Source organism: Protobothrops mucrosquamatus, unplaced genomic scaffold (genome assembly GCF_001527695.2).
Source record: "Protobothrops mucrosquamatus isolate PMUCROS unplaced genomic scaffold, P.Mucros_1.0 scaffold2018, whole genome shotgun sequence".
NCBI classification, from domain to species: Eukaryota; Metazoa; Chordata; class Lepidosauria; order Squamata; family Viperidae; genus Protobothrops; species Protobothrops mucrosquamatus.
Genome location: NW_015388129.1, coordinates 9,157 through 36,436, shown reverse-complemented (window position 1 = coordinate 36,436; position 27,280 = coordinate 9,157). Strand labels below are relative to the sequence as shown.

General features: G+C 42.6%; 1 protein-coding gene across 1 annotated transcript; it reads left to right on the top strand.

Annotated features, from left to right (window-relative positions):
- Positions 1–13,676: 13,676 nt before the first annotated feature.
- On the top strand, positions 13,677–22,557 carry POP4 (POP4 homolog, ribonuclease P/MRP subunit). The gene is made up of 7 exons (XM_015823859.1): positions 13,677–13,779; positions 16,091–16,143; positions 16,603–16,826; positions 18,804–18,881; positions 19,636–19,697; positions 21,053–21,154; positions 22,104–22,557. The coding sequence occupies exons 1-7, from the start codon at positions 13,773–13,775 to the stop codon at positions 22,238–22,240; spliced, it is 663 nt and encodes a 220-aa protein (XP_015679345.1). The 5' UTR covers positions 13,677–13,772; the 3' UTR covers positions 22,241–22,557.
- Positions 22,558–27,280: the final 4,723 nt, after the last annotated feature.

Genomic DNA, 27,280 nt, shown 5'->3' with positions numbered 1-27,280 from the left:
CTTGATTAAAAAAAATACAGGAAACCAGAAGTTGCCGTCAAGCTTTACGTTTTTATTCAGCTGAACAAAGACGGGCTTCTCTAAAAGAGAGGAAAAGCCCCAATATCAGAAAAGCCTTATTTTTATACCTTTTTTGATTACATAAGCCAGTGATGGCGAACCTTTTAGAGACCGAGTGCCACAAAACTGCCTCGCCCCTGCCCCACCCCTGCCTCCTGCCTGCAGGGCCACCCACCACCTTCACGGCCCGCCACAGCAGATCGCCCAGGCGCCCCAGCAGCATCATGGCAGCCACGCCCTCTGTCCGCACCCTGCAGCATCATCTGTACGCAATGGGGCACAAGGGCGGAGTCTTGTCCCCGCTGCCCGGCTGCCATGCCCTTGGCTGCACTACTCTATGCAGGCTGCACTCAGGGTGACTCTCCGGGGGGGCTGCCGGTGAGGAGGGGGCCATGGGGGTGGCGGGGCTGGGGCGATGGCATGCGTGCCCACAGAGAGGGCCATAGGTTCGCCACCACTGACATAAGCAATTCACCCAGCAAAGCTGACACACATAAGATAAAGACTTCGCCCTTTAAGGCTGGCACACTGTAGATAAGAAGGAAGAAAGCAGAAGTAGCTAAAAATGTTCCTCTTTTGGGTGTCCCCCCAAGACACCATATGTTCCCTTTGGGGTGATTTAGGTGTTTTCCTAAGACACCATTATGTTCCCAGGTGGGTTAGGATATTGGGTGTTTCCTTTGCTGTCCTTTTATGACCTTGCATTCATGCTTCTGCAAGTGGGCAGAGATAGCGGGGCCATCTGCACGTATTCCCCTAAGTCCGGGTCAAGTCCGGAAAAACAAGGAGGAGTTAAATTAGACCGGAGTCACAGACAGATCATGCTAATTGTTTGGCCTAAAGGAGGAAAAACTGTAGAAGACCACTCCCAAGGAGACAACCTACAAGGTCAGCAATGTGTACGGCCAGAGAACATGAGGAGAGAAAAGAACTGATAATGGATAAACAGCTATAGGTGGCCGGCAGAAGCCAGGATGCTGTCATGCACACTGCGGTGCGAAGTAAAAAAAATAAAATAAAACTCACCGTGTTCAAGGCGTTTTTCAGTCAAGATGTGTTTTGTTTTAGCAAAATACATCTTTAACTTGTGGCTCTAATTGATCCCAGAATTATAGTCATAAGTTGTGTTAAGCGGGTCACCACATTCCTGTGCCCGATGTTGCTTTTTTTTTTTGGCATCAGCAGCAACAGACTTTAAGCAAATGCTGTGGTCGAACTCATATTCATCAAAGGGTGTTATTTTTTTTTATGGAAACCAGAAGTAAACGCCGGAAACCATCAAAAACTGCTGAAAATCACAGTCGTGTGATGCTGCAAATGGCCGTCAATATGATCCGGTTGCTAAGCACCCAAAATGGAATCACATGACTGCAGGGGCCGGGTGTGGCCATGGGAATGTCTAAAACAGGTCGTAAGTAGCTCTGGAGAGGGCTGTCGTAAGTCCAAACAGTCGTTAAGCAAGGACTACCTTGGGGAGAGGAAGTTTAATTCTCTCTTTTTTTTTTTCACTTGAATTCTAATTTTCTTAAAAATCTAAACGGTATCTAAGCAAGCAAGAACTGTAGTCTATTGGCAGCAATTCTAGGTTCACCACGAAAACATCAGACACTGCGAATCCAAAGACTTTTCCCCTCCATTAAAAAAAAAAAAACCCAACCCATAAAACTCAAAACTTTCAGCAAAGAAAAACGTATTCCCTTAGTCTTAGTATTTCCGCAGATGCAGGGTCTGTCAACCTGCTCATAAACGTGCCTGGGTGATTCGAGCAGGTTTTGGGATCATTACCCAGGCTTAATTTGAAACTTCATCACCGCAGTGCGGCTACGGTGGAGACCCCAGCAGAAGCGCACTGCCGTGAAAAGGCCAGGCGCCCCACAGTCTGTGCCTCGCTTGATTTGGCACTCACCACCGCCGGTGGATTTTGCGGAAAGGCAAGGGAGAGAGAAAAGAGCTATCGGATTGGTTGCAAGCACCCCCAAAGCCATTTAAGTCGTGACACTGAAAGCACAGGAGCTGCTCACCTGGACGTGGCATCCCACATGACAGCTCTGTGTGTGTGTGTGTGCGTGTCTGGGAAGGGAGAATGCAATAAAACTTGACATTTGAAATTATTTTGTTCCCTGAAATGGGTCTGGCTGAGATTATAGTCTTCTGGTTCACATGCAACTTGTTGGCGGGAAGAGAAAGACTCCCGCTTGGGTGACCTTCAAGATAGGGTGGAGTTCAGCTTCCACCTAGGTCTGGGAACGATGGGGGCTGAGACCCAACGTAGCTAAACGGGGGAAGGTTAGCATATGAGAAATGTTGAACAGAAGGGCTATAGGCCAGTGATGGCGAACCTTTTAGAGACCGAGTGCCCTAAAACCATACCCCCACCCTCGTCCCTGCTCCACCCTGCCCGCTGGGCCACCCACCACCTCCACGGCCAGCCACAGATCACCCAGGAAGCCCAGCAGCGCCATGGCGACCACACCCTCCGCCCATGCCCCGCAGCATCATCTGCGCCGACGGGGCACAAGGGCGGAATCTACCATGTCCTTGGCTGGGCTGCTTCGCGTGGGCCGCGCCCGGGGGCAACTCTCCTCCGGGGGGGCTGCTGGTGAGAAGGGGGCCGTGGGAGGAGGCGGGGCTGGGGCAACGGTGCATGTGCCCACAGGTGCATGTGCCATAGGTCTGCCACCACTGCTATAAGCCTTCTGAGACTATCCACTGTGCAGACAAGATAATAATCCGTGATAATAGGATTTCTCCAGTAGGTCCAGGCAGGGGAAGAAGATAAATCTGGATTTTCTACTTAAATAATCTGCTGTAGACTGGAAATTATTTCAGACTCCTAATTCTATAGGAATTGCAAATAACAACATGATTCTTTTCCGCCAGAACTTCCTCCTGCCCATTCCCCTGCCAACCCATAAATTATACGGCGTGGAAGTAACTACAGAAAAACTGCAAATAGCCCTGAAAACTAATTCCGAGGCTCAACATACTTCCATTCAAAGCGTAGAGTTTTTGAAGCAGGCTGTAGTTGCAAAAGCGCTAGTAAAAAAAAAAAAAGGTGGATTTCATAAGCTTGCCATTTGCTCACCTCCGCAGCAGTTATGAAAAGAGCTAATCCTTATACAAGGTGTGCATAAACAGGGGAGGAGGAGGAGGAGGAGGAAGAGGAGGAGGAGGAGGAATAGGAATAGGAGGAGGAGGAGGAGGAATAGGAATAGGAATAGGAGGAGGAGGAGGAGGAGGAGGAATAGGAATAGGAGGAGGAGGAGGAATAGGAGGAGGAGGAGGAGGAGGAGGAAGAGGAAAGGAAGGAAGGAAGGAAGGAAGGAAGGAAGGAAGGAAGGAAGGAAGGAAGGAAGGAAGGAAGGAAGGAAGGAAGGAAGGAGGTCACATGAGCTGAGATATTATACCTATTATTTAGGAATTGAAAGGAACTCTAGAAGCCACGTTTGGCATGCTTTAACTGTGTCCTTCCTTCCTTCCTTCCTTCCTTCCTTCCTTCCTTGCTTCTTTCCTTCCTTCCTTCCTTCCCAAAAAAGACATGAGACCATGTGAACTCATCATGCATGGCTCCTGAACACGCTATTCATCAAGTGATTTTTTCCCTCCAAGCACTTGAACATGGAACACAAAATCTCTGGGACGGATCAGTCATGCAAACTTTGGGGTCCCCATGCAATATTACTGTTAGGAGGAGGAGGAGGAGGAGGAGGAAAAAATAGGATTTCAATTTTTCCACAGTCATCTGGATATTCTTAGGTCAACAGTGAGTTTGAACCCCTTATCCCTCAAGAGCAATCCCCTGGCAGTGTTTAGCTTTCCTTGCAATTCATTTGGCTTAATCATTAACTGTGATGCAGCCGTGAGTGATTCCCACTGGTAAATCACTTAACACCTCTCATTCCCCCATAATTGGAGTCCAATGAAGTGGGTAATGCAAAGGGATCTAAAAGCAGATTTAAACTGTCCTTACAACATGCATTATGCTTGCTATCAAAATGACTGGCCACGAGCAACCTCAACTTTCAATAAAAGGGCCCAAGAAACAGGAGGGCAAGGATGCTGTCCATTTCTGAAAAGTGCACAGCTCAGGTGTAATATGGACTTTTCACTTCTTTATTTTCTGCACCAAAGAAATTTTGTTTAGGGATTAAGAAGGTGAAATATCCCACCGTCGAAGAGAGGCTTTTGACTGGTTGCTTGCCAGTCAAAAGTCCTTGGCAGCGAAGTTGACGTTTGAACATATTTGCCAGGTTTACAAATGTTTCTGGAAGACCAGGAAGAGAAGCATGCCAAAATTAATTAGGAGCAAGCACACCATCACTAAAAATCATATGAAGCCACGTTTGGAGCGTTTTAGCTCTCAAGCTACCTTGGAAAAAGGCGCAGTTGTCACTATAAAAGCAGTTTTGGTTTCTGACTCTCGAATTATACCATGATAGCAATAGCAATAAGACTTATATACCTCTCCATAGTGCTTACACCCTCTCTAAGCAGTTTACAGAATCAGCATATTGCCCCCACCCCAACAATCTGGGTCCTCATTTTACCAACTTCAGAATGATGGAAGGCTGTGTTAACCTTGAGCCGGTCAGGATCGAACTCCTGGCAGTGAGCAGAGTCAGCCTGCAATACTGCTTTCTAACCATTTCTAAGCAATGGATGGAAAGTGATCAAGGAAGGAAAGGAAGGAAGGAAGGAAGGAAGGAAGGAAGGAAGGAAGGAAGGAAGGAAGGAAGGAAGGAAGGAAGGAAGGAAGGAAGGAAGGAAGGATAATAGCACTAGCACTTAGACTTATAGACTTATATACTGCTTCACAGTGCTTCACAGACTCAACCTATCGCTCCCAACAATCTGGGTCCTCATTTTGCCAACCTCTGAAGGATGGAAGGCTGAGTCATCCTTGAGCCGGCCAGGATCAAACTCCTGGCAGTGAGCAGAGTCAGCCTGCAATACTGCATTCTAACCTCTGCACCACCACAGATCTTATGATGCATATATTTTGATGACTACCAAGTTTTAGGTGAATGTCTATGGAGATTCTCAATCATTCTAGGTTGTCTGACAAGTGCTTTTGGACTTTCTTGTTTTTTTTCTTAAAAATATTTCACTCCTCATCCAAGAAGCTTCTTCAGTTCTGCCTGAATGGTGGGGAATGGAAGGATTTATATTCTTTAGAAAGAAAGAAAGTTCAGCTGCCTATTGAAAAGCATCTTTGGGACAAGTTTTGCATCACTTTGTTTACAAAGTTTTCTTCCCAGACTCTGTCGAGTCCTAGAACTGTCTTTGGTTCTGATCCTTTTCTTATGAAATTAAGTGATGTCAGAACATAAATATACTGAACCAAACATTTTATGGAACTGGAACTAATCCCCCCACCTTCAGAACTGGCCTCTAACTTATTAATGCTTTTCTAATTCATTAGTGTATTTCTAATCTATTCTCAGGAAAGAATAGAGCACCTGTGAAAATGTTAAGATCGAGTTGCAAACACAGCTTCCAGACGTGTTAATTTAAACTTTTCAGAACTGAAATTGTGATTATTACCAAAATCTACAAGTGCTAATTACTGACTATGTGCATATTTATGAAACTTAGGACATTTTGAAAGGAATAGCCATTCAATGGACGATAGCTAATTTGCCGTACTAAGTTTCTTTTTCGCTAAGAAATAGTTGAGGTGGCATTCTTGGAGTCATTAAAACTGAATTTTTCCAGATTGGTGGTAGATATAAGTCACTCTCCAGATGTTATTGGGCAATAACTCACATTGTTCCTTACTAAGAGTCATCATGTTATGTATATCCATAGGGAAGTTAACTTCAACATCTGGAGAGCCACATACATCCCAACAAGACTTAAAAGCACATACAACAGAAGACTTCAATTCTTGTATCTTCTTTGGTTTTATATATTCCAAAACATCCATTGTTTGCACAATAGAAGCCCTTATCTGGATTTTATTAAAAAACAAAAACAAAATATAATTCCTTACTAAAAGCATTCTGTTAAATTGCTCTCTTCTTCCCCTGCATTGAACCTCAGAGCTGGCTAATATAATTCCCTTCCTTAATGAATGTACAGCATTGCAATATTAAATGCCGTAATTTCAACTGATCTCTTTCTACAGCCTATTTAGCTTCAATAATTAGAATGATTTATATAAGGTCAACCCAATGACTTTAGGGATTAAGTGAATCGCTTTGCTGCTCTTGAACTTGCAATATCAAGGGAGAAAAGAGAACCTAACATCCAATAATTGGTGAATAACTTAGCCCAGCCCAGAAATCAAATGTTGCATTTATAGTTAGGAAAATTGCTTGATGTACGATTGTTATTGTTAGTAATGGTATTCCTTTTTGGCCTGGAGAAATCAAAAATATCTTCTATTGGGGAAGCCCAGGTTCCAATCTCTACACACAACACAGGAGATGACTTTAGAATAAGAAGACTTGAATCTACTCCTCAGAATTATTATTGTGAAGTTAAGATTAGGAAAGATACTCATGTCTATTACTTGAGCTTCCAAAAAGAAAGATACACTCTAAATACTACATATCTTCTATATTTATTTTATAAAATTTATGTGGCCACCCAGAGTTCCACTTGTTAGATGGCCATATAAAACTAATAACACAGACAGACAGACAGACAGACAGACAGACAGAAAGAAAGAAAGAAAGAAAGAAAGAAAGAAAGAAAGAAAGAAAGAAAGAAAGAAAGAAAGGAAGGAAGAAAGAAAGAAGAGGAGGGAGGGAAGTAGAGAGAGAGGAAAAAACAGAGAGACAGAGAAAGAGAGGGAAGGAAGAGGAAGGAAAGAAAGAAAGAGAGAGAGAGAGAGAGAGAGAGAGAGAGAGAGAGAGAGAATACATTATTTGGTTTAGTTGCTGCAGAAAATCAGATTTTTCAGAATGTGAAAGCAAAGACAAGTGAACGTGTTTTCTCAAATATATGTTGTAGAACAAGGAGACAAACAACGAGACACAGACTGACTTTTTGTCTGCCAATACTTCTATAAGTTCAAAAATATTTAAATACCTAGCAAAGCCCTTCCTTGTGAAAATTTGGCTCCATTATAACAAGGGTTGTTCTTACTCAACCATTTAAGGATCTCAAGTAAACAAAAGCGTTTAAATTCTGAAATCTCATCCAGTACTAGAGTTTTCAAGCTTCCTTTGAAGTTTGATATGTAGGGGCCACACAAATTCTGTCTGAAGAAGGCTCTAACACTGAAAAAACCCTTGTCCCTGAAGAAATCTGAAACCCACTGGATTGCAAGTGGATGTATAAAGATAAGAATATAAAGATTATAGCCTGCAATCTCTTTGTCTGGACTGCTTTGAGTTTGTATCCATGACAGATGAGTCTGTAAAAGCTTACACAGCTTCTAGGATCGTTACCAGATTAGAGGATTACCATTGTAAAGGATTTATTAAAAATTGGCAAGAATCTGTCTCACTCTGTGTTCAAGATACAGTAAGGCAGCTTATCAAACTCTGGTACAATTTGATGGAAGGAATATCTAAATAGGAGGGCTTTCTTGGACATATTTTAACACTATTTTTATGCTTCTTTTATAGGTCTGGTTTGTGGTTGTGGCTCTTTCAGCGTAGATTATGGTGATGTCCTAAGAAGCTTCTTAGTAACTGCAATCAGACAAGTTCTTAATCACAATTGTATGATTTATACAGTTGAGGTTCTTTACTTAAACTCAATAAATTTGAAATTTGTACAGCTGAGTTCCTATTATCACCTTGATAATTTTTCTCTTCCGGTCTTCATCCATTAATTTTTCTTTTTCCCCTTACTTTGTTTATTTCTTTACCTCCTACTGTTCCCTTTTTCATCCATTTATCTCCTTTCCTTTCCCTTCCCTTCTTGAACACTTCATCATCTTTTGAAGAGACATATAATAAAAGAATAAGCCAGCCTCAATCCAACTGAAAATCCTAAACAATTTAAGACCATTGTTTCTAGTCTGGAGTCCGAAAACCATGAATTATGAAATACTTAATACTGAAATTCTGATTTTCTAAGGAAATTGTTATTAATCAGACCACTTAGAAATGCATCAGCTTCAGTCTTCAATGTGTTTTTTAAAATCATACCTTTCCCCTCTCATCTCCACCCTTGGTTCCTGAATTTTTGCAGAAGTTTAAGTAACCTACACTCAATGCGTTTTTGTTTGGGCGGTGTCAAATTATTTGTTCAACTTCCAAAACTTATCACACTCTGCCCTCTAGTGCAAAAACACAATGGCTGCTCTACAAATGAAAACCCATGAGCACTAGACTTTGCTTAAAGACAAATGAAAAATGAGAAACGGAAATATCGACAGTGTTTTCAGAAAAAGAAACAAAACACCTACATAACACCTTTTTAGTCCAATTTTCAAGACTGAAGGCAAGATTGTGGGAAAGTGACATCCTTAAAGTGGTGAAACCCTGCCTCCTTTTGTGGAATAAATTGTTTGGGGCTTTTGTTTACCTACATTGCTACAACAAATTCAAAGTAAGTAACCATAAACACTGACATTCAGCCCTGAATTAAAAATCAATAGTTTAGAATCACTCCACAAAATCTATTTTCTTTTCCCATGAAGGTTTTATGTACAGTATTTGTAACAGATGGCTTTTCTGGCTTTCCATCTTGTTGTGAATGGAATCTTGATTTTATTACTGTATTTAATCTACTAGAGATAGAATATTGGGCTTTGTCTACCTCAGTTCAGGCCCCCTCTAAACCATGAGGCCTCCGCATGAGTTCAAGATTTATTTTCTATTTTTATAGGTATGTATGTATGGGCATCTCTGAAGTGCCCACCTCCCTCACACAGGGACTGTGGGCAGTGTAAAACAAAGGATTAAAATATAAAAAGAGTATATACATGTTCAAACATTAGAAAGTGACAATGATGATAAAACACTGCTAAAGTTAATTGAAAGGTGAAGGGAACCAGCTAGCCCCACGGCTGCATGCTCCTCTGAGCTCTCCATGCAAGGCCACAGAGCCATGTTTTAACTCCTTTTGGGAAGGCCAGGAGAGTGGGGAGAATATGGCGGGGGTAAGGGCAGAGAGGCTCTCTTCCTGGACCCCACCAGTTGGGAATTCCTTAATTGACAGGGTCTGCAACACACCTTCTCTGCCTGACCAGGTGGGACAAGCCAATATAATGGGAGAAATATGATTCCGTAGGTAGCCTGGTCCTATGTCAGTGATGGCGAACCTTTTAGAGACCGAGTGCCCAAACTGCAACCCAAAACCCACTTATGCATCATCGGGTGCCAGGTGGGTGTGGCCCATTGGGTGGGTGTGGCCCATTGGGTGGGCGTGGCTGCAGTGGTAACGGCAGACTGGGTGGGACTAAAAAGTTCAATCAATCAATTCCAACTTTGCAAGATCTTTTTTTTTCCCGCGAGAAGTTGAAATTGACTGATTGATTGAACCTTTTTTTTTTTGCACATGGCGGCGGAGGCCTAAAGCGAAAAGGTTTTATAAAACCCAGCTGAAGGCCTAAGACTGGGGCGACGGCGCGCGTGCCCACAGAGAGGGCTCTGAGTGCCGCCTCTGGCACCCGTGCCATAGGTTCGCCACCACTGTCCTATGTCATGGAAGAGGCTGTCATTGGCATCCTCCATTCTTTTGAAGAGAAGCTGCTATGATGCATTGCCACCACTTCATCCCTACTTTAAGGCTGTGCACCCACACCCTATGCTTGATTAGTAGTTTGCTTCGGTTTCCATCTTTCCCAACATATAAAACATGCGGAGACTCCAGGAAGAGTGCAGAGAAGAGCAACAAAGATGCTTAGGGGACTGGAGACGAAAACATATGAAGGAGGGTTGCAGGAATTGGGTATGTCTACTTTGACGAAAGGACATGATAGCAGTGTTCCGATATTTCAGGGGCTGCCACAAAGAAGAGAGGGTCAACCTATTCTCCAGAGCACCTGAAGGCAGGACAAGAAGCAATGGATGGAAAGTGATCAAGGAGTGAACCAGACCGAAGGAGAAATTTCCTGACAGTGAGAACAATTAATAAGTGGAATGACTTGCTTCCAGAAGTTGTGGGTGCTCCAGCATCGGGAGGTTTTTAAGAAGAAATCGAACAAGCTTTTGTCTGAAATGGTTTAGGGTTTCCTGCTTGAGCAGGAGGTTGGACTAGAAGACCTCCAAGCTCCCTTCCAATAACTCTTATTGTGTTATTCCTCTCTCCTCAAAGAAGCAAAACCCTTAAGAAAAACTGAACTGGAGCATCAGCTAAGTGTTTTTTAGCGCTCCCTCTTTTGACAAATCAAGGGATGGTGGCCACTTCTGGAGGAGAAGATAGGAATGAAGGCAGCAAGTACGAGGACGTGGCCTACAATATTTTTTTTACTCTTTGTCCATCGAGAAAGCAAGAATTTTCAAATGATATTTTCTCTGCAGATACAAGCTATGGATTCACCAACCACTATCCAATATGTGATTCCTGTGTGAGTGACAATAAAGTGCATTTATTTCTGACCGTCTTTCATCTCTCGCATGGAATAATCCTCAGGGAAAGAGAAGAGGCATTTAGGCATCCTTCATCCCATGATAAATTCTAGCTCATCTGGAAAAGAATGAAGATGTGAAATTGCTGGAAGAGTTTGGCTTCCCCCAGGCAGCAATTTAGTCTGGATCATTGAATTTACAGCCTAGTTTTGCCAATACTGATTTGACTGCTAATGCCTTAAATGCTTCACAAATTATGACATAAATCCAATGAAGGAGCACTCATATGACTCCAAAGACCAATCTCACTTATCTTGATTTTCCATTCATGAAAAATGCTGCTGTTCTTAACGGAGGCAGCCATTCGAGGGGTTAGACCGAATTAAAAGGAAAGGGAATGAATAGATTGCAGATTTTTTGGGTGGAGAGCAGCAAAACGTGGCACAGAATTCTGAAAGAGATTTAAAAGGGGAGCAGTTTGACCTCTCGTATGACAATAAAATTCGCTCTTCTCCATGGGTTAGTTTGGAGAAAATTAACCAATACTTCATTCTGGACCTAGAAGAAATCAAACAAAACATGCCCCTCTCTAGGAAGGCTGGAGAAGACAGGTGGAACCTGTTCAGGTGCAGAATTTGCAGAAATGACAAAACGGATTTGCTTGATTTAAGATAAACCAATAAGTACTTTAATTGGAAAGCACTTTTATAGACCCTTTGCTGAAAATGATAAAAATGAACTGCAGGCACCCCTCAACCTACGACCACAACTGAGCCCAGAATTTATGTTGCTAAGTGTGAAATTTGTTAAGTGAGCGTTGCCCCATTTTACGACTTTCCTTGCCACACTTGTTAAGTGAATCCCTGCAGTTTGTTAAATTAGTAACACGCTTGTTAAGAGAATCTGGCTTCCCCCTTGACTTTGCTTGTCAGAAAGTCTCAAAAGGGGATCACATGACTCCAGGACACTGCAGCCGTCATAAATCTGAGTCAGTTGTCAACTATTCCAAATAGGAAGTTGAATGAATTGAGTATGAACGAAAAGAAGGACGAGGGAGGACATGATAGCAGTGTTCCAGTATCTCAGGGGCTGCCATAAAGAAGAGGGAGTCAAGCTATTCTCCAAAGCGCCTGAAGACAGGACAAGAAGCAACAGGTGGAAACTCATCAAAGAGAGAAGCAACCTAGAACTAAGGAGAAACTTCCTGACACTTAGAACAATTAACCAGTGGAACAATCTGCCTCCAGAAGCGGTGAATGCTCCAACACTGGAAGTTTTTAAGAAGAGACTGGACAGCCATTTGTCTGAAATGCTATAGGGTTTCCTGCCTGAGCAGGGGGTTGGACCTCCAAGGTACCTTCCAATTTTATTATTATTATTATTATTATTATTATTATTATTATTATTATTATTATTATTATTATTATTATTATTATTATTATTATTATTATTACATCGTGGGCATGCTGCAATGGTCATAAATGTGAAAAATGGTCATAAGTCACTTTTTTTCAGTACTGTTGTAACTTTGAACGGTTCTAAGTCGAGGCCTAGCTGTAGTGATTTCTGGACTGGTTGATTAAAAAGGATTGACTATTATGGGAAAGAAAGAACTATATAATGCAATTTTAAAGGGAGAGAAATGATAAAAGCTTGCTGGTATCTGATCTTAAGATCAGATTTATTTAATTTTCTTTTTCCTTATTTGTATCTAGCACTTTTTTTTAAATATATTTTTTTCTTGTTTGCTTTTAGTATTTATTTGTTTCTTTGTTTATATTTCATACTTTTTAACTGCCCATCTTATAACTGGCTAGCTGGGTGCCAGCCTACTCAAGAGGGACTTCATACTGCAATATTTTGCTGCAGGCACTGTAGAAAATGTTTTCCCTAGCAGGCAGGCCTGACCAAAAAAAAAAAAAAAAAAAAGAGTGCAGAAATCATGAAATCAAGCACTTCTGAGCACTTTCCAGTCCTTTGCATCCCTCACCTGAACAGAGATGCATGCGCCAATCATTAAAAAAAGCTAGATGTGCATCGGCCGCAGAGAACTGCAGTTGTTTAGAGGGACAATACTGCCGTGTTATTTTTGAATGTGTGTTTTCCCAGAATATAGGAAGGGGAAGTTTAGGACAGTATTCCTCAGCCTTGGCTATTTTTAAGACAGGTGGACTTCAATTTCCAGAATTCCCCAGCAAAAATTCAAGCTAGGGGTTGTTCCAAGATCAACGTGTTGTTCACTAGCATTAAAATTATTCCAAGCAAAGCTCCTTTTTTCCTCCCCTTTTACATTTCTTTCCATGTCTTTTTCCCTTTACACACGCAAGCCAAAAAGACTTGCAAAGGAACTACTGAGTCATTTTAAACATGCAACTTTCCCCAGATTTCTATGTAGAAACGGGAGGGAGAATTGCACGTAGATGCCCCCCCCACAGGCTTTCCTATAGATTAAAATGCAATGCCATCTTTGCAACGAAAAACAAGGCCTGCAGGCGGCGTTTCTCAAACCTTGCCCAACTTTTAAGACTGTGGACTTCAATTCCCAGAATTCCCCAGCCAGCCAATGTTGAGTAATCCTCAGAGGTGAGGAACGAGGACCCCTTTATGACTTCTGGACTTCAACTCCCAGAATTCCTGAGCCAGCCACACTGGCACAGAGAGGGAGAGGACACGAATTCAGGCTCTCGAAAGACTTACTCTCCATCTCCGGGAAAATTTATCTTAAAACACGAAAGGCCGCAATCAGCCATGGCTGACGAGCCTCCCGCGCCTGTCCTCCTCACGAAGTAAATGAAAGGCGCATGCGTAGCCGCCGCTCTCGGATAGGCTTAGAGAGGGAGAGGCGGAGGCAAGAAAACCACCAATAAGAACAAGCGAATTACAGCATGTGGAGAACCGGATGGCATCGTTTACGCATGCGCATTTATATCTTTCGAACAGGGATGGCGACCGAGGGCTCTTTTATGACTTGCGGACTTCGACTCCCAGAATTCCTGAGTCAGCCCGCCACCCCGCCCCACTTTCTAGCTCTACAATACATACTGTCACTCACTCGCTCCGCACTTTGTTCGTATTGGCGGTTTTCTTGCCTCCGCCTCTCTCCCTCTGAGCCTATCCGAGAGCGGCGGCCACGCATGCGCCTTTCATTTACTTCGTGGCAGAAGACAGGCGCGGGTGGCTCTCCAGCCTTGGCTGATTGCGGCTTTTCGCGTTTTAGGATAAATTTTGCCGGAGTTGAAGATGGAGAGTAAGTCTTTCGAAAGCCTGAACTCGTGGCCTCTTCCCTTCTGTGCCGGCGTGCTCAGAGGGGAAAAGGTAGCGCTTAATCCGAAGTGACTCCGATTTGGGTTTGCAAAGCGCTTTTGGGGGAAGTGGAGTGGAGTGACGCAAAGATGGTTGCAGGGTTGATCCAGGACTGGGTTGGGGTTGTTGTAGTTTTTTGGCCCCTAGTTAAGGAGAGTTTTTTTGCCCTCTAGTTAAGGAGTCTCAATCCGACTTTATTGGTTTTGCAAATATAACTTTTAGAACCAGATTCTTTCCAGGAGCTAATGAAGCCGGAAGGGAAAATTAGGGGAGAACTAGCCATAAGGGAATCCAGGCACGTGTTTGGTCTGAAAGAGGGTACCTCCCGGGACTGGAAAATCAGACTGTTTGCACGGGGATGGGAAACCCCAGGGCTGTAGGCTAAACTCAGAAGAAAGAGGTGGAGAAACATTTTTGTGCTGTTTTTGTATAGGCAGTCCTCAACCTACGACCACAATTGAGCCCAAAACTGTTAAGTGAGACATTTGCTAAGTGAGTTTTGCCCCGTTTTATGACTTTTCTTGCCACAGTTGTTCAGTGAATTGCTGCCATTAAATTACTAACCTGGTTGTTAAGTGAATCTGGCTTCCTTAACTGAGTTTGCTCAAAAAGGATCACATGATCCTGGGACCCAGCAATGGACATAAGTATGAACCCGTCGCCGAGCATCTCAATTTTGATCAAGTGACCATGGTCGTAACTATGAAAAACGGTCATAAGTCACATTTTTCGGTGCTGCTGTAACTTTGAACAGTCACTAAATGAACTGTTGTAATACAGTTACCTGTATTATGTGCGGTTTGGGCATTGACCTATATAAGGAGGAGTCCAGCTTGGCTTCTAAAGAGGGTTACAGTGGCTTGCAATCCTGAACACAACCACTTTGTGCTGCAACTTTGTGTTGCATCCCTCAGGTTTATTGCAACTTGAGAGCTCAATTTATTTCAAATCCTCCAAGCAGTGTTTCTCAACCTTGACAATTTTAAGGCATGTGGACTTCAACTCCCAGAATTCCACAGCCAGCAATGCTGGCTGTGGAATTCTGGGAGTTGAAGTCCACATGCCTTAAAATTGTCAAGGTTGAGAAACACTGCTCCAAAGGAAGGGGTAGATTTAAGTGTAGCTGTAAGGGCTGTAAGTCACCTTGTAGGGGAGACGGGAGGTATAAAAATTTAATAAATAAATAAAGGAGCTTTAAAGAAACGTTAAATTTAAATATTAATGGGAAGCTAAAAATTGGCAAAAACTAATTAGGACATTGATTGTCTATAAAGATTGAATGTTAAAATAACTAGGATAAGTATAAACTAAAAATTATTGATAAATGTAAGAAAGTTATTTTTATTTAATTGATGTAATAAGAAGTGTATTAGTTTAAATGTGAGACAGTAAATACTAAGGGGAAAAGAGAGGAAATATTGAATGTAATAGTTTGAGATCTGTACTAAAGATACTTGTATGTTATTGAGTTATCGATTAACTCAGCCACACACGTTGCTTTTTAGATATTTAAATGTAAAACAGAAAAATCAATAAAATTTTCTTTTAAAAAAAAGACAAGAAAGAAGCTTTTGGGTGGAACAATTAGCCTATTGAAGATTACTATGCATAAAACCATCATCTCCTGAATGCTGGAAGGCTATTGAGTGTAAAAAGAGAGAAGGAACTACTAGGAAATTAGCAATAGCCATTTTCTCAGTTGAGTTCCTTGTTTGCTACAATTTTGCAAGTTACTTGTTTGGGGGAACTTTTTAACTCAGACAATAAAGTTGCCTTTTTTTTGTTTGTTTGGCCTTTTAAAAAAGTATTTGGTGTTGCATGTGGCTAATAAAGGAGAATATTTGTAGTTGACATGACGGGTCCTTAGTTTGCTTGTTTTCTTACAGACGTTTCATTACCCAGACTAGGTAATATCATCAGTTTCATGTTACAACCTACAGAAACAAACATGCATATGTGGCAGGAAACATCTTTCTACAAAAACAATCAACTTAGGCCTGTAACAAAATACATATTTTGGCCCGCGTGCCTCATCTTGAAAAGTCCAGCATAAAATACAACCTGAGTTGGCTTATTGGACGTCATATGCCATAAGAGCAAAGATCTCATGTTCCCCAACTGTTCTGTTTTTATAGCAATATGGTTTAGGTCTGTGTTGTTTCATAATTTCAAACGTCTCCTGGAGAAAGATGGGCATATCTCTGAAAGGATATACAGCTTTGTTTTAACATAATCTCTATACTTTTATTTTCCAGAGATATTATATAAGCAGTTACCCGAGTCGACAACAAAACCTTTGAACCTTCAGGTATTTTTATATTATTAGTTCAATGCATAGAGTCGTCCAGTGTCAATACATGACCCTGGGCTCTGAAATAAATGGTGGATAATACATTTGGTTTGTATTTTTCATAATTAGGAGGCTGTGAGTTCCATCGTAAGCAGTGGCAGATATTTCTGTCTTTGGGCAGAATGAGTTATTGTCTGCTGTGAACTCCAGGTAGGCATTAGGAAGGGCATCCAGCCAGTAAAGGCTCGTTATCCCTTCAGTCATCCAGACTCCACTCTGATGCAAGGGATTACAGGGTTGTTAATAGAAAAAAAATTGGTAATATTGGACCTATTATTCAATTCACAGCCTGGAGTCTTCTTGGAGATAGCAGGCTTAACAAATCTAATAAAGAAAATATTTCCATAGGGTAAAGAATAACCCCCAAATTAGAATCTGAACTTTATTCAAGATGCTTCTTTCTTTTCTCTTTCTCAGCCACAAGGATCCAACAAGGCTGTGGCCTTTGTTAAAGCCTTTTTGAAACGCAGCATGCCCCGGAAGAGCCAGAAGGACATTGAGCAACGTTTAAACCGGAAAGTACTTGTCCTTGAGCACCCCCGCCAGCGGAGGACCCAGCGGAGGGTCAAGCACAGGAGAGGATTATCGGCCAAACAGAGGCGGGAAATGCATCTCTTTGAGATTCCTCCAGAACAGCAGAGGTGAGGAAGGCAGTTTGGTTCTCCTGCCCGGTTGGGATAATGGGGTGATTGATGATGATTGAGAGATTGAATGATAGATGCCCACTGGGACTGCAAGGGCAGGGACCGGCCGTAATGGTAAGTGGGAATGTCTTTGAGAGACAGGAGGAAGAGCTACAGCAGTGTTTCTCAACCTTGACAATATTAAGGCATGTGGACTTCAACTCCCAGAATTCCACAGCCAGCATTGCTGGCTGTGGAATTCTGGGAGTTGAAGTCCACATGCCTTAAAATTGTCAAGGTTGAGAAACACTGAGCTACAGGCAGGAAGATGGTCAGATAAGAGGCAGCTGAGCCCACAGGAAAAAAACAAAACAGGCCTGGCAAATGTCTCAGAAGGGATCCTGCCTAGATTCTTGGGCTGTAAGGGAGACCAGGAAAAACGTATTTTCAGACTGGCAAGATTGACATCAAATTTGCCAGGTAGTCCAGACAGGAAGCAGGCCCTGAAGAAGTAGTTCTACTTTATCATCAGGTCCCGTTAACAGAATCTTGCCAGTCTGAAAGTACCTCTGTCCCCACCTCACCTTTGCAGTCCAAGAAACTATGGAAGGTTCCTTGTCACGTCCCTGTTCCTTCTACCAGGTAAGCTGCCTCTTATCCAGCCATTTTCCTCCCTAGCTTTTCCCCGTCTCCCAAGGTCATTCTCATGTGTCATTATACCAGGTCCCCCATATGTGAGGATGCCTTTGCGGGCTCTTAAAATCTTCTGACCACTTTGTATCCAAATATTGCACACCTCTGTCCAGCAGCTTTCTGGCATTACCCCTAATCTCTTGACGGCTCTTTTTGGGGTTATTTTCTGGAATGGTAGTTTACCACTAGAGGGCAGTAGGTGATTTTTTTATTATGATGATGATTACTTTAAGCTGCCTTCTTTTAAAGCCATGGCTGTTTTTGCTTTGTTTGAAAAGATTTAAAGAAGTCTAGAATCAGCACTTGCTGAATTTAGGAAGGAAGAAGGGGCTGGAAGTCTTTTGCCGTGGATTGAGCCCCCCTCCTAACAGTCCACACTGCAGGGATCCAACAGAAAAAAGAAAAGGAATCCAGAAGCAGCATTAGCAGATAATTAGCTTAATTTTCATAGAGGTGTAAAGCAGCCTAAATTTTCAAAGGAAAGTTAAAAGCTACCATTAGTAACTTTAATTACGTGATTGCGGAGATCAGTCATAAGTCACCTTTTGCAGTGCCATTCTGACTCTGAAGTTCACTTAAAGAATGGTTATAAGTCAAGGGCTTGTTGTTGTTGTTAGTTGCGAAGTCGTGTCCGACCCATCGCGACCCCATGGACAACATTCCTCCAGGCCTTCCTGTCCTCTTCCATCTTCTGGAGTCCATTTAAGCTCACGCCTACTGCTTCAGTGACCCCGTCCAGCCACCTCATTCTCTGTCGTCCCCTTCTTCTCTTGCCCTCAATCTTTCCCAGCATCAGGCTCTTCTCCGGTGAGTCCTTCCTTCTCATTAGGTGGCCAAAGTACTTGAGTTTCAACTTCAGGATCTGGCCTTCTAAAGAGCAGTCAGGGTTGATTTCCTCCAGGACTGACCGGTTTGATCGCCTTGCAGTCCAGGGGACTCGCAGGAGTCTTCTCCAGCACCATAGTTCAAAGGCCTCAATTCTTTGGTGCTCAGCCTTTCTTATAGTCCAACTTTCACAGCCATACATTGCAACTGGGAAAACCATGGCCTTGACTATACATACTTTTGTTGGCAGGGTGTTGTCTCTGCTTTTTAGTATGCTGTCTCAATTTGCCATAGCTTTCCTCCCCAGGAGCAAGCGTCTTTTCATTTCTTGGCTGCAGTCCCCATCTGTGGTGATCTTGGAGCCCAGGGCTAGTTGCAGTTAAACCAGAAACAGATTCCCTTCCAATGAAATACTGTACTTTATAGAATCCCTGGACAATTGTTGCACGTGGTTCTTGTTTTTTGCTTATTCTGCAGATACGAGATATTTATACCATTGCATGAGCTTTGGAAACAGTACATTAGAGAACTCTGCAACGGATTGAAACCCGAAGCGTAAGTTCAGTTCTCTTAATTCGTTCTTTTTTTCTTTTCTTTTTTTTTGGCAAACTGTTGCATGCTTAGTGGGGATGGAGGCCATCTCTCAAAAGGCTGGTGATTTCTCCTCTGGGGGGAAACCTTTAAAGAAGACCAAGTGGAACTGCATTCTAGAATTGTTCACAGCTTGAGAAAGGAAGAGTTGATAGTGAAGTTTTCAAACTTTTTTAAAGTTTGAAAAGATGGCCATTGAACAACTTTTTAAAAAAACAACAACACATACATACACACTCTTTCCTGGAGCATCTGATAAAGACTTAAAGCTCTACAGAACTGGCTTTATTTGAGCGAAGGCAGTCTTATGGGAACCTCATTTTCTGCAAAACACAGTTTTAAAAACCCTGGTCTGTGTGAATGCTTCCTTAAGTCTTTCCTATGAAAACCTAGCCTATGGGGAAGAGTTGCATCTTAGGTTTGTGTATAAAACTATGTTATATAGAAGAATGTTTAAACCTGGAGCTTCTTAATTTAGAATCTGACCTAAAATAGTTTGCCAAGCCAGGCCCTGTTTATTTGGTCACTGAGTTGGGTTTATGCGCTGCATTTAATCAGTATTGTGATCATTGCCGTATTCTCAAGTGAAAATAGCATCTTGTTTAGTTGTTTGCGGTGAGCGGTATAACATAATTTCAAAATTATACCTTGTAATCTTACCCTCTTTTTGTTTAACTTCCTGGAAGAATTCTAATATAGTTCTCTCTGCATTTTGCAGACAGCCACAGATGATTCAAACCAAATTACTTAAAGCAGATTTCCATGGAGCGCTTGTGACAGGTATTTTTGCTCGCTTCTCGTGTCTTCTTTTTTTTTTTAAATTGAAACGTGCACTACTCAAAAAATTTAAGTCACATTTGCCTCCCCTTAACTTTACATAGTGGATTTTTAAAAAAAAAAATTAATTGCACACCGTATGAAGAAGTCTTTTTGTCTGACCTGCATGTCAGTGTCATTGATGATCTGGTGTTTTACCACTGAGAAGAGTGAAAAGTTCTTACTGTTCATTATTTTTTCCCACTCTGGGCTTAATATAACACATCTGCAGGTATCTTAGAACTTCAGTTTTACGAGAGTGAAGAGGGCAGAGGTTGGATCAAACCTTGAGAAAGGTTGATAGGGCAGAAGCTCTTTTTCTGGGGTCTCAAAGGATGTGCCAGGCTGAAGATAGACCTGTTCTCCATTACAGGTAGCCCTTGACTTACAACTACAATTGAGTCCAAAATTTTCTTTGCTAAGCGAGACAGAGTTTTGACCCATTTTACAATTTTTCTTGCTACAGTTGTTAAGTGAATCACCACAGTTGTTAAATTAGTAACCGCCATTGCTAAATGAATCTGGCTTCCCCATTCCAACAGATGAAACTCTTCAAAAGATCTTCGAGGCATTGTTTACCTTAAAGAATCTTTATTTTGAGTCGCATAACTTCCGCACTGCATAATCGAAGCCAAAAACTGAATTCCCCTCCCCTGGGCACATAGTATCAAAGCACAATTCCCTCCTCCAATTAACAGTCATAAATCACATTCCCCAATTCGCTTGAAGCGTGGGCCTCCTCTCCAGTTCTCCAGCCGGCCAATTCCTTATCAGCTCTGGTGACAATAACCTTGTTTCTCATGCTAGGTCTAGTGTTGTTATGTCTAGCTGGACCCTCGTTCACATCCCCCCTCCCAGCACCATCTAACTCTAAAAGCAAAAGGTAAAAGATGGCTACATTTCCCTTTGTTGTCAATGCACAAACATCCGATGTTAGCAGCGTTGACATATTGAATTTGCTCGCCAGAAGGTTGCAAAAGAGCAGGGGTCTTCAAACTTGGCCCTTTTATGACTTGTGGACTTCAACTCCCAGAATTCCTCAGCCAGGCATGCCTGGCTGAGGAATTCTGGGGGTTGAAGTCCACAAGTCATAAAAGGGCCAAGTTTGAAGACCCCTGCAAAAGAGGATTTGGAACCAGCCACTCAGAAGACACCTTTTCAAGGTTATGATTCTGATTTCCATTTTTCCCCCCATGCACACATGCCCAGTCTTGGGCTCTGGGATTCTCAAGAACAGCAATTGCAACAGGGAACTCTTTAAACTGATGGTCCTGCTTGAATGCTCAGACTTTCTTTCTTTCTTTCTTTCTTTCTTTCAGTGACTAAATCCAAATGTCCTTCCTACGTTGGCATCACGGGCATCATCCTCCAGGAGACGAAGTACGTTTTCAAAATTGTCACGAAAGAAGACAAGCTGAAAGGTAGATCAGTGGGCAGATCAGAATCTGACTTGATCGGTGGAAAGTTCCGTTTAACTCTAAAGAACTTCTCCCTTGAAACATTTGTAAAATAAGAGGTTGGTAATCAAGAACTTAAACCAAGAACACCTGGACCCCAGAGAGTGGTGGGAATTGGGTGCTCTCAAACTTGGAGGAGATCTTCCCCTCCTGTAGCTGAATTTGTAATATAACCAAGATAAAGTGTTAGCAAAATTCAACTGTATCTTTTATAAGTACAAATGTCCATTGACGTTGCTCCCTTTAAACTTGCCCTGAATTTTTTTTGTCCTTCTGCAGCTCTTTCCTTTTTTCTTTCTCTTTTTCTCTTTTTGTCCTCCTCCTTCCCCACCTTCTTCTGTGGTTCTTGCTCCTGGCTAAAACAAGTGAAGGATGTCTTGTAACCCTCAGCGGAATTCTATATATTCCAAGCTGCTCGCCAGTAACCAAACCCTATACCAGAGGTAGGCAGCCTTGGCTCTTTTATGACTCGTGGACTTCGACTCCCAGAATTCCTGAGCCAGCCATGCTGAGGGGAAAGGAAGAGGTTTCCAAGCTGAGCCATGCTGGCTCAGGAATTCTGGGAGTTGAAGTCCACAAGTCATAAAAGAGCCAAGGTTGCCTACCCTTGCCCTATACTTTATGGCGTTTTAGTTCAGGAACCTTTCGTTCTGTATGTTTAATAAATATACACTCCCAATCTGACGTCGAGTAGTCCTTTAAATATCCTTGCAAACTAGGCCTGCCTCCAATTGGAATATTAACATTCTCTTCCTTGCTGTATCCCTCCTCCATTTTCTTTCCCGGCCTTCATTGGCAGCTGCTTCTTGATTCTAACTTTCTGAGATAGAGATTTCTCTGCTCATTCCTTGTAAGATCTGTGCGCTGTGTTAAATCGTTTAACCAAAAGGTGTTTCCTTGGGGCTTCTTTCAGTTATCCCAAAGCGGAACAATATCTTCAGTGTAGAAACGGACGGCTTTGTGTCTTACATCTACGGGAGCAGGATCCAGTTTCGGGCGAGTGAGCGTTCTGCAAAAAAGTTCAAGGGGCAAGGAACGATGGATCTGTGATTATTATTATTATTATTTTTCTGCGAAATTGGAAAGTTTTGTTTCTGAGAATCCACAATAGTCTTTTCTTCGAAGAAGAAGCACCAGCAGAGCACTAACAAGGATTATTACCCCTGTATCTTCAGGGATAACTATGAAATCCAAGTTGGGTTCTTCCTTGTATTGATTTTGACAGGCAAAGACTGGCAATTGTCAGATTGTATCAGTACTAATTCTAGATTTATGCCTTGTTGGATTTTGTGTTATGTTATTTAAAATGTTCTTGTTTGTAATGTGGAATGAAAATTTTTGAAAACTAAAACAAGTAAAAAAATGTCCAAAGCAGCGACGTGCTGAGAGTTGTTGGCTATTCCTGATTTATAGTAAGCGTTATGCAATTGGATCCAGTTTCATTGGTAAGCATTACACAGCATTGTCCAGTTTCTCACTATACAACAGCTGGCCTATACTGAATTCTCTTTCTTTGCACAATTGTCCCTGTTACATTCAAACTGCTCTAGATAGATGATAGAGATTGATAGATAGAAGGACCGATGGACAGACAGACAGATAGAATTAGAGAGAGAGAGGGAGAAATGATACATAGATGGATTTTATTTATTTAATTTTTATTACATTTGCATGTCGCCCATCTTGCCGTTTGAGACAGATGGATGGAGTCGCTTTGAAACAAGATGGGCAGCAAATATATTTAATAATAAATAATAAAAATGGATGGCTGGAGAGAGAGAGAGAGAGAGAGAGAGAGAGAGAGATGTAGAGATGGATGGATGGAGATAGATGGATGGATGGATGAAAATATTTTTAATTTTTATTAAATTTACATATTGTCCATCTTACAGCTAGAGGCAGACAGACAGACAGACAAATAGATATATAGCAAGTAGAACTGCTTTAATAACAAGATTCAACCGTGCTTGTTGCTGTCTCCCTTAAGTGATATGCAACACTGGCCAAATTATTTTTGACTGATTGTTTTGAAGCTTATCCTGGAAAGAATTTTTTTTTTTGTTCCCCATGCTTCTGGGGGGGGGAAAAATCTCTTTCATTGTTTTGTGGTAAGCTAGCTGTTTACCGCTGTACATATTGAGGGCTATCCCAAAGGGAGGGAGGAAAAAAAAGTATGTAAATTAGACTGTTTTCTAAGGTTAGAACATCTCTGGCGCACAGCCTTCTGTTGAACCTTATAAAATTCTGGGTCTGTCATCAAACTGCTATGAAGAATAAAAACCAACTCTTCAGAGGCGCTTACGAAGCAACCCTGGATCCCAGGCTTTGTAATTCAAAGCTCATTCTATTGTTTCTTTTCCTGGTGTCAAGGAAAGAAAGGGCGTATCCCTCTGAGCAAGCACAATTCTCAAGAGGCCATGTGTGTTTCAAAGATTAACTATACCGAAATTAATAAAAAAAAACAAAACAAAACAGGATGCACAATGGCATTGAAATGAAAGAGAATACCAGAGCATTCATCAGGGTGGGGTTATAAATAAAGATATGCCTGAACAACAGAATTTCTTTGCAGCAAGAGCACTCCATGCATTAAAATGTTCCTTTTTCAAACCTTAAATTAGGCTGGAAGCCCCTGTGGCCAAAAAGGGAGAGAAAGATAAACTTGATCTACCATTTATGCTCTTCCCCCCCACCCCCAGCTGCACCGTGCTTTGTTTTTATTACCACATATCCTGAACAGATGCCTCTAGGCATAACAGGGTAAAACTAAACTAAAGGCCAGATATTTTTTTTCCCCCTCCCCGGTGACTAAGATGCGACTCGGGCCAAAGGAAGGATCAGATTTCTCCCCGTGGAAGCTCCAAACGTAAAGATGAACATTCAGGCTCAGAAATGGCTCTTCGGCCTCCAACTCTGACTCTTCCCCAAATGGTGAGTCAGAAGGACCGGAGAAACAGCCCGATGGAAAAAGTGGTGGGAACGTCTCAGCAGGAAGGGCCACCGATCCCTTTGAGGATTCTGAAAACATTCAAACCAGTTTGTTTGGTTTTTTTGCAAGCTCTTATGTTCTGCTAACACCAAAGTCCCTCGTTTTGTTAACCAGAAAGTTTTAATCAGTAGTCTGGGAATTCTAGTCCCACATTAGGCCTGAAAGGCACCTAGGTGTCAAGTGCGGGAAATCAGTAAATCCAGGCAGTTCAAATGAATATAAAGGTTTATTGCAAGCTTAAGCTCTCTGTAAGAATCTGAACTACTGACCGTCAAGGCAAATTGGCGGCAGATAAGGAATTCAAGGTGGGCTGGACTTAGATCTTTTGTGGATGCGAAAGGACTTGAGACTGATGACGCGTTTGACCCCTCCCTCGGGCTCAGCCTGGTCATCTCCTACACCAGGAGTTGGTGAGTGCTAGTCCTGCCTTAGGCATGAAAGTCAACTGGATGTCCTTGGGCCAATCACCAGGAGATAGTGAGTTCTAGTCTTGCCTTAGACATGAAAGCTGGCTGAGTAACCTTTGGCCAGTCTCTCTTTTCAACCCAAGCCACCTCACAGGGTCGTTCTGGGAAGAATAGGAGAAGAAAGATTAGATATGTTTGCTGCCTTGCGTTATTTATAAAAAATAATAAAGGCAGGAAATAAAAATAGATACGTGTTGGTTATAATATCATCGATGTATAGCACAAATTTCCCCTTGAACAATGACTTGACTCTGATTTACTTCATTCCATGATGTAACATCTAATTAGGACATCTGTTAAATGCCTCTGATATTAATTTAATAGGAAGGGCTAATAGAACTTTATTGGCAGAGTCCAGTTAATTAATATTATGGGCCTTTAATGGCTGTCTTAAATCAACATCATTAGTGAAGATGCTATCCAAATTAAAGTCAGGACTGTTTCATTGGACTATGAAGGGCACACAAAGTGAGGTATGGATATGCAACTTAATCTATGTCCAACATGCACACTCTGAAACTTATTCTTCAGAGATATCCTTTAACCAATCATTGTCTATGCCACAAGATTTCAGTACCTTCGGAAGTTTGGTTTGCACCACTGGAATCCAAGAGAAATGCAACAAATTTATCACAGCAGAAAGAGGACATATGTCACAGATTTTTCTCACCTTCCTGAGAAGCTAACATGATTGTACACACTCATGGAGAAGGACAACTATGGTTCCAGTGGAGAGATACAATGAGTATTAACACCCACATGGATCCAATCCATCTGAGCACTATGGAGAAGAAGATTGAAAGGGATATTGTCATATCAAGGAAAAGTGGAACAATATTCATTTACAGCTACTAAATCAGGGCTGCAAAATTCCCAACAACCACTAGGGTGCAGCAAAGATCTAAAGCTTTCTGTACCGCATCTACCTTCGCTGCCATCTGTCGGTCATCTGAAGTGGTTCAAAGAAGACATGCTATTGTGCAGTTTATCTGTGGACATGGAAGCGCAGAGTCTAGCCCAGTGGTTCTCAACTTGTGGGTCGGGACCCCATTTGGGGTCGATCGACCATTTCACGGGGGTCGCCAAGCAAGGCTGTCCGCCATTTTTTTTGTCCGTCATTTTTTTTGTCCGCCATTTTTTCCCCTTTTCCGGCGGGTGCCTTACCTCCCTTGGGCTGGGCCAGCTGGTGGTCGGCCTGCTCCGTCTCTGCCGCTTTCCAGATACACCTCAGCCGGCACAGGGGGCAGAACCACGCATGCGCAGCGCTCCCGGGCAGGGAAAGTCCTCGACTTACGACCGGTTGGGTAGTTCTCGACTTACGACTGGTTTAGTCCTCGACTTACGACCGGTTGGGGTCGCGGCATTAAAAAGGTTGAGAACCACTGGTCTAGCCCGATGGGGGAACTGGAAGTCCATTGTTAAATAAGTGTGAGCATTACTCTATGATGCCGTGCATGATTTTTCATCTGGTGCCCATCTTCAGAGCTGGTGGAGGCTTCATAGCACACCAGCAGGGTCTTGTCAGCAACCACAGATTTCAGTTTCCTTGACTGAATGTCACAATGGCACAGGGTTTCCTTCACAGCATCTTTGTGGTTGTTGAGTGGATGATTTCACGGTCTCTTCCCAGTTCTCCATACAGCAACTCTCAAGGCATATGGTAGTGGCCCGTTCTGATGGCACATCTCACCTACTGCATCTGGCCTCCGATAATCAGGGACTCCACACTGGTGGACTTCACACTATCCAAGACCTTCAGGTCCAGCAGAAAACCCCTCAAAATTGTCATAAGAAGTTCCACATCCAATTTGCACTATGTAGCTGACCCTTAGAGCACAGAGAAACCTCCAAGTGGCCTCAACGACTCTCAAGAGTACTAACGACCGGAGGACTGCAAGGAATGTAAAGCCTGCCATCTTCCACCATTCGGTCAGAACTGAAGAAGCTTCTTGGGTGAGAAGCAAAATGTCTTCAAAGAAAAAACGAAGCTCGGTGGCCTTTTGAAAAAGCACCTTTGTGGCAACCATGACCTGGATGACTGAGAATCTTCTACAGAAATTCATCGTAAGAAGGCTGGACTTGGAGGAGGGTGGGAATTGGAAGGGAATTCATTCCGATCCATCCCACGGCCTCTAGAGAGAGACCACGACAGGCTCCCATCCGGTAAAGCAGGAGAGAACAAGGGTCCTCTTTCCGTCGCTTCCTTATTGCTTGCCTGGCTAGTCGTGTTGGCTGTCCGCTGGCTTATTTCAAAAAAAATGATGCCCTTGGAACATTCAAGCCGGAGAGCTGGAACCCTTTGCAGGAGAATTCCATTGCCGTCGCTGCTTTTGAACACTCCATTAGGTGCCTGCCTAATTAATGTAAATGATCGTTATGCCTCTCTCACGGAGCATTATTTTACTCAGAGGAGCATCTACCCGCTGCCACAGTAGCCATCTGAGGCGGTTTTATAGGGAAGCTGGCATGGTGGTTACCCATTGAATAAAAGGTAAGGAGCCATCCTAGATAATGCAGATGGAAGGTTTAACAGTCCCAATAACATATTCCGCGGTATTTTATTCCAGGAATTAAGAGCTTGATTGCAGCCCTGCGCTAATGAGGGGGAAGCCGCGTTTGGCAAATGGAAGCTTT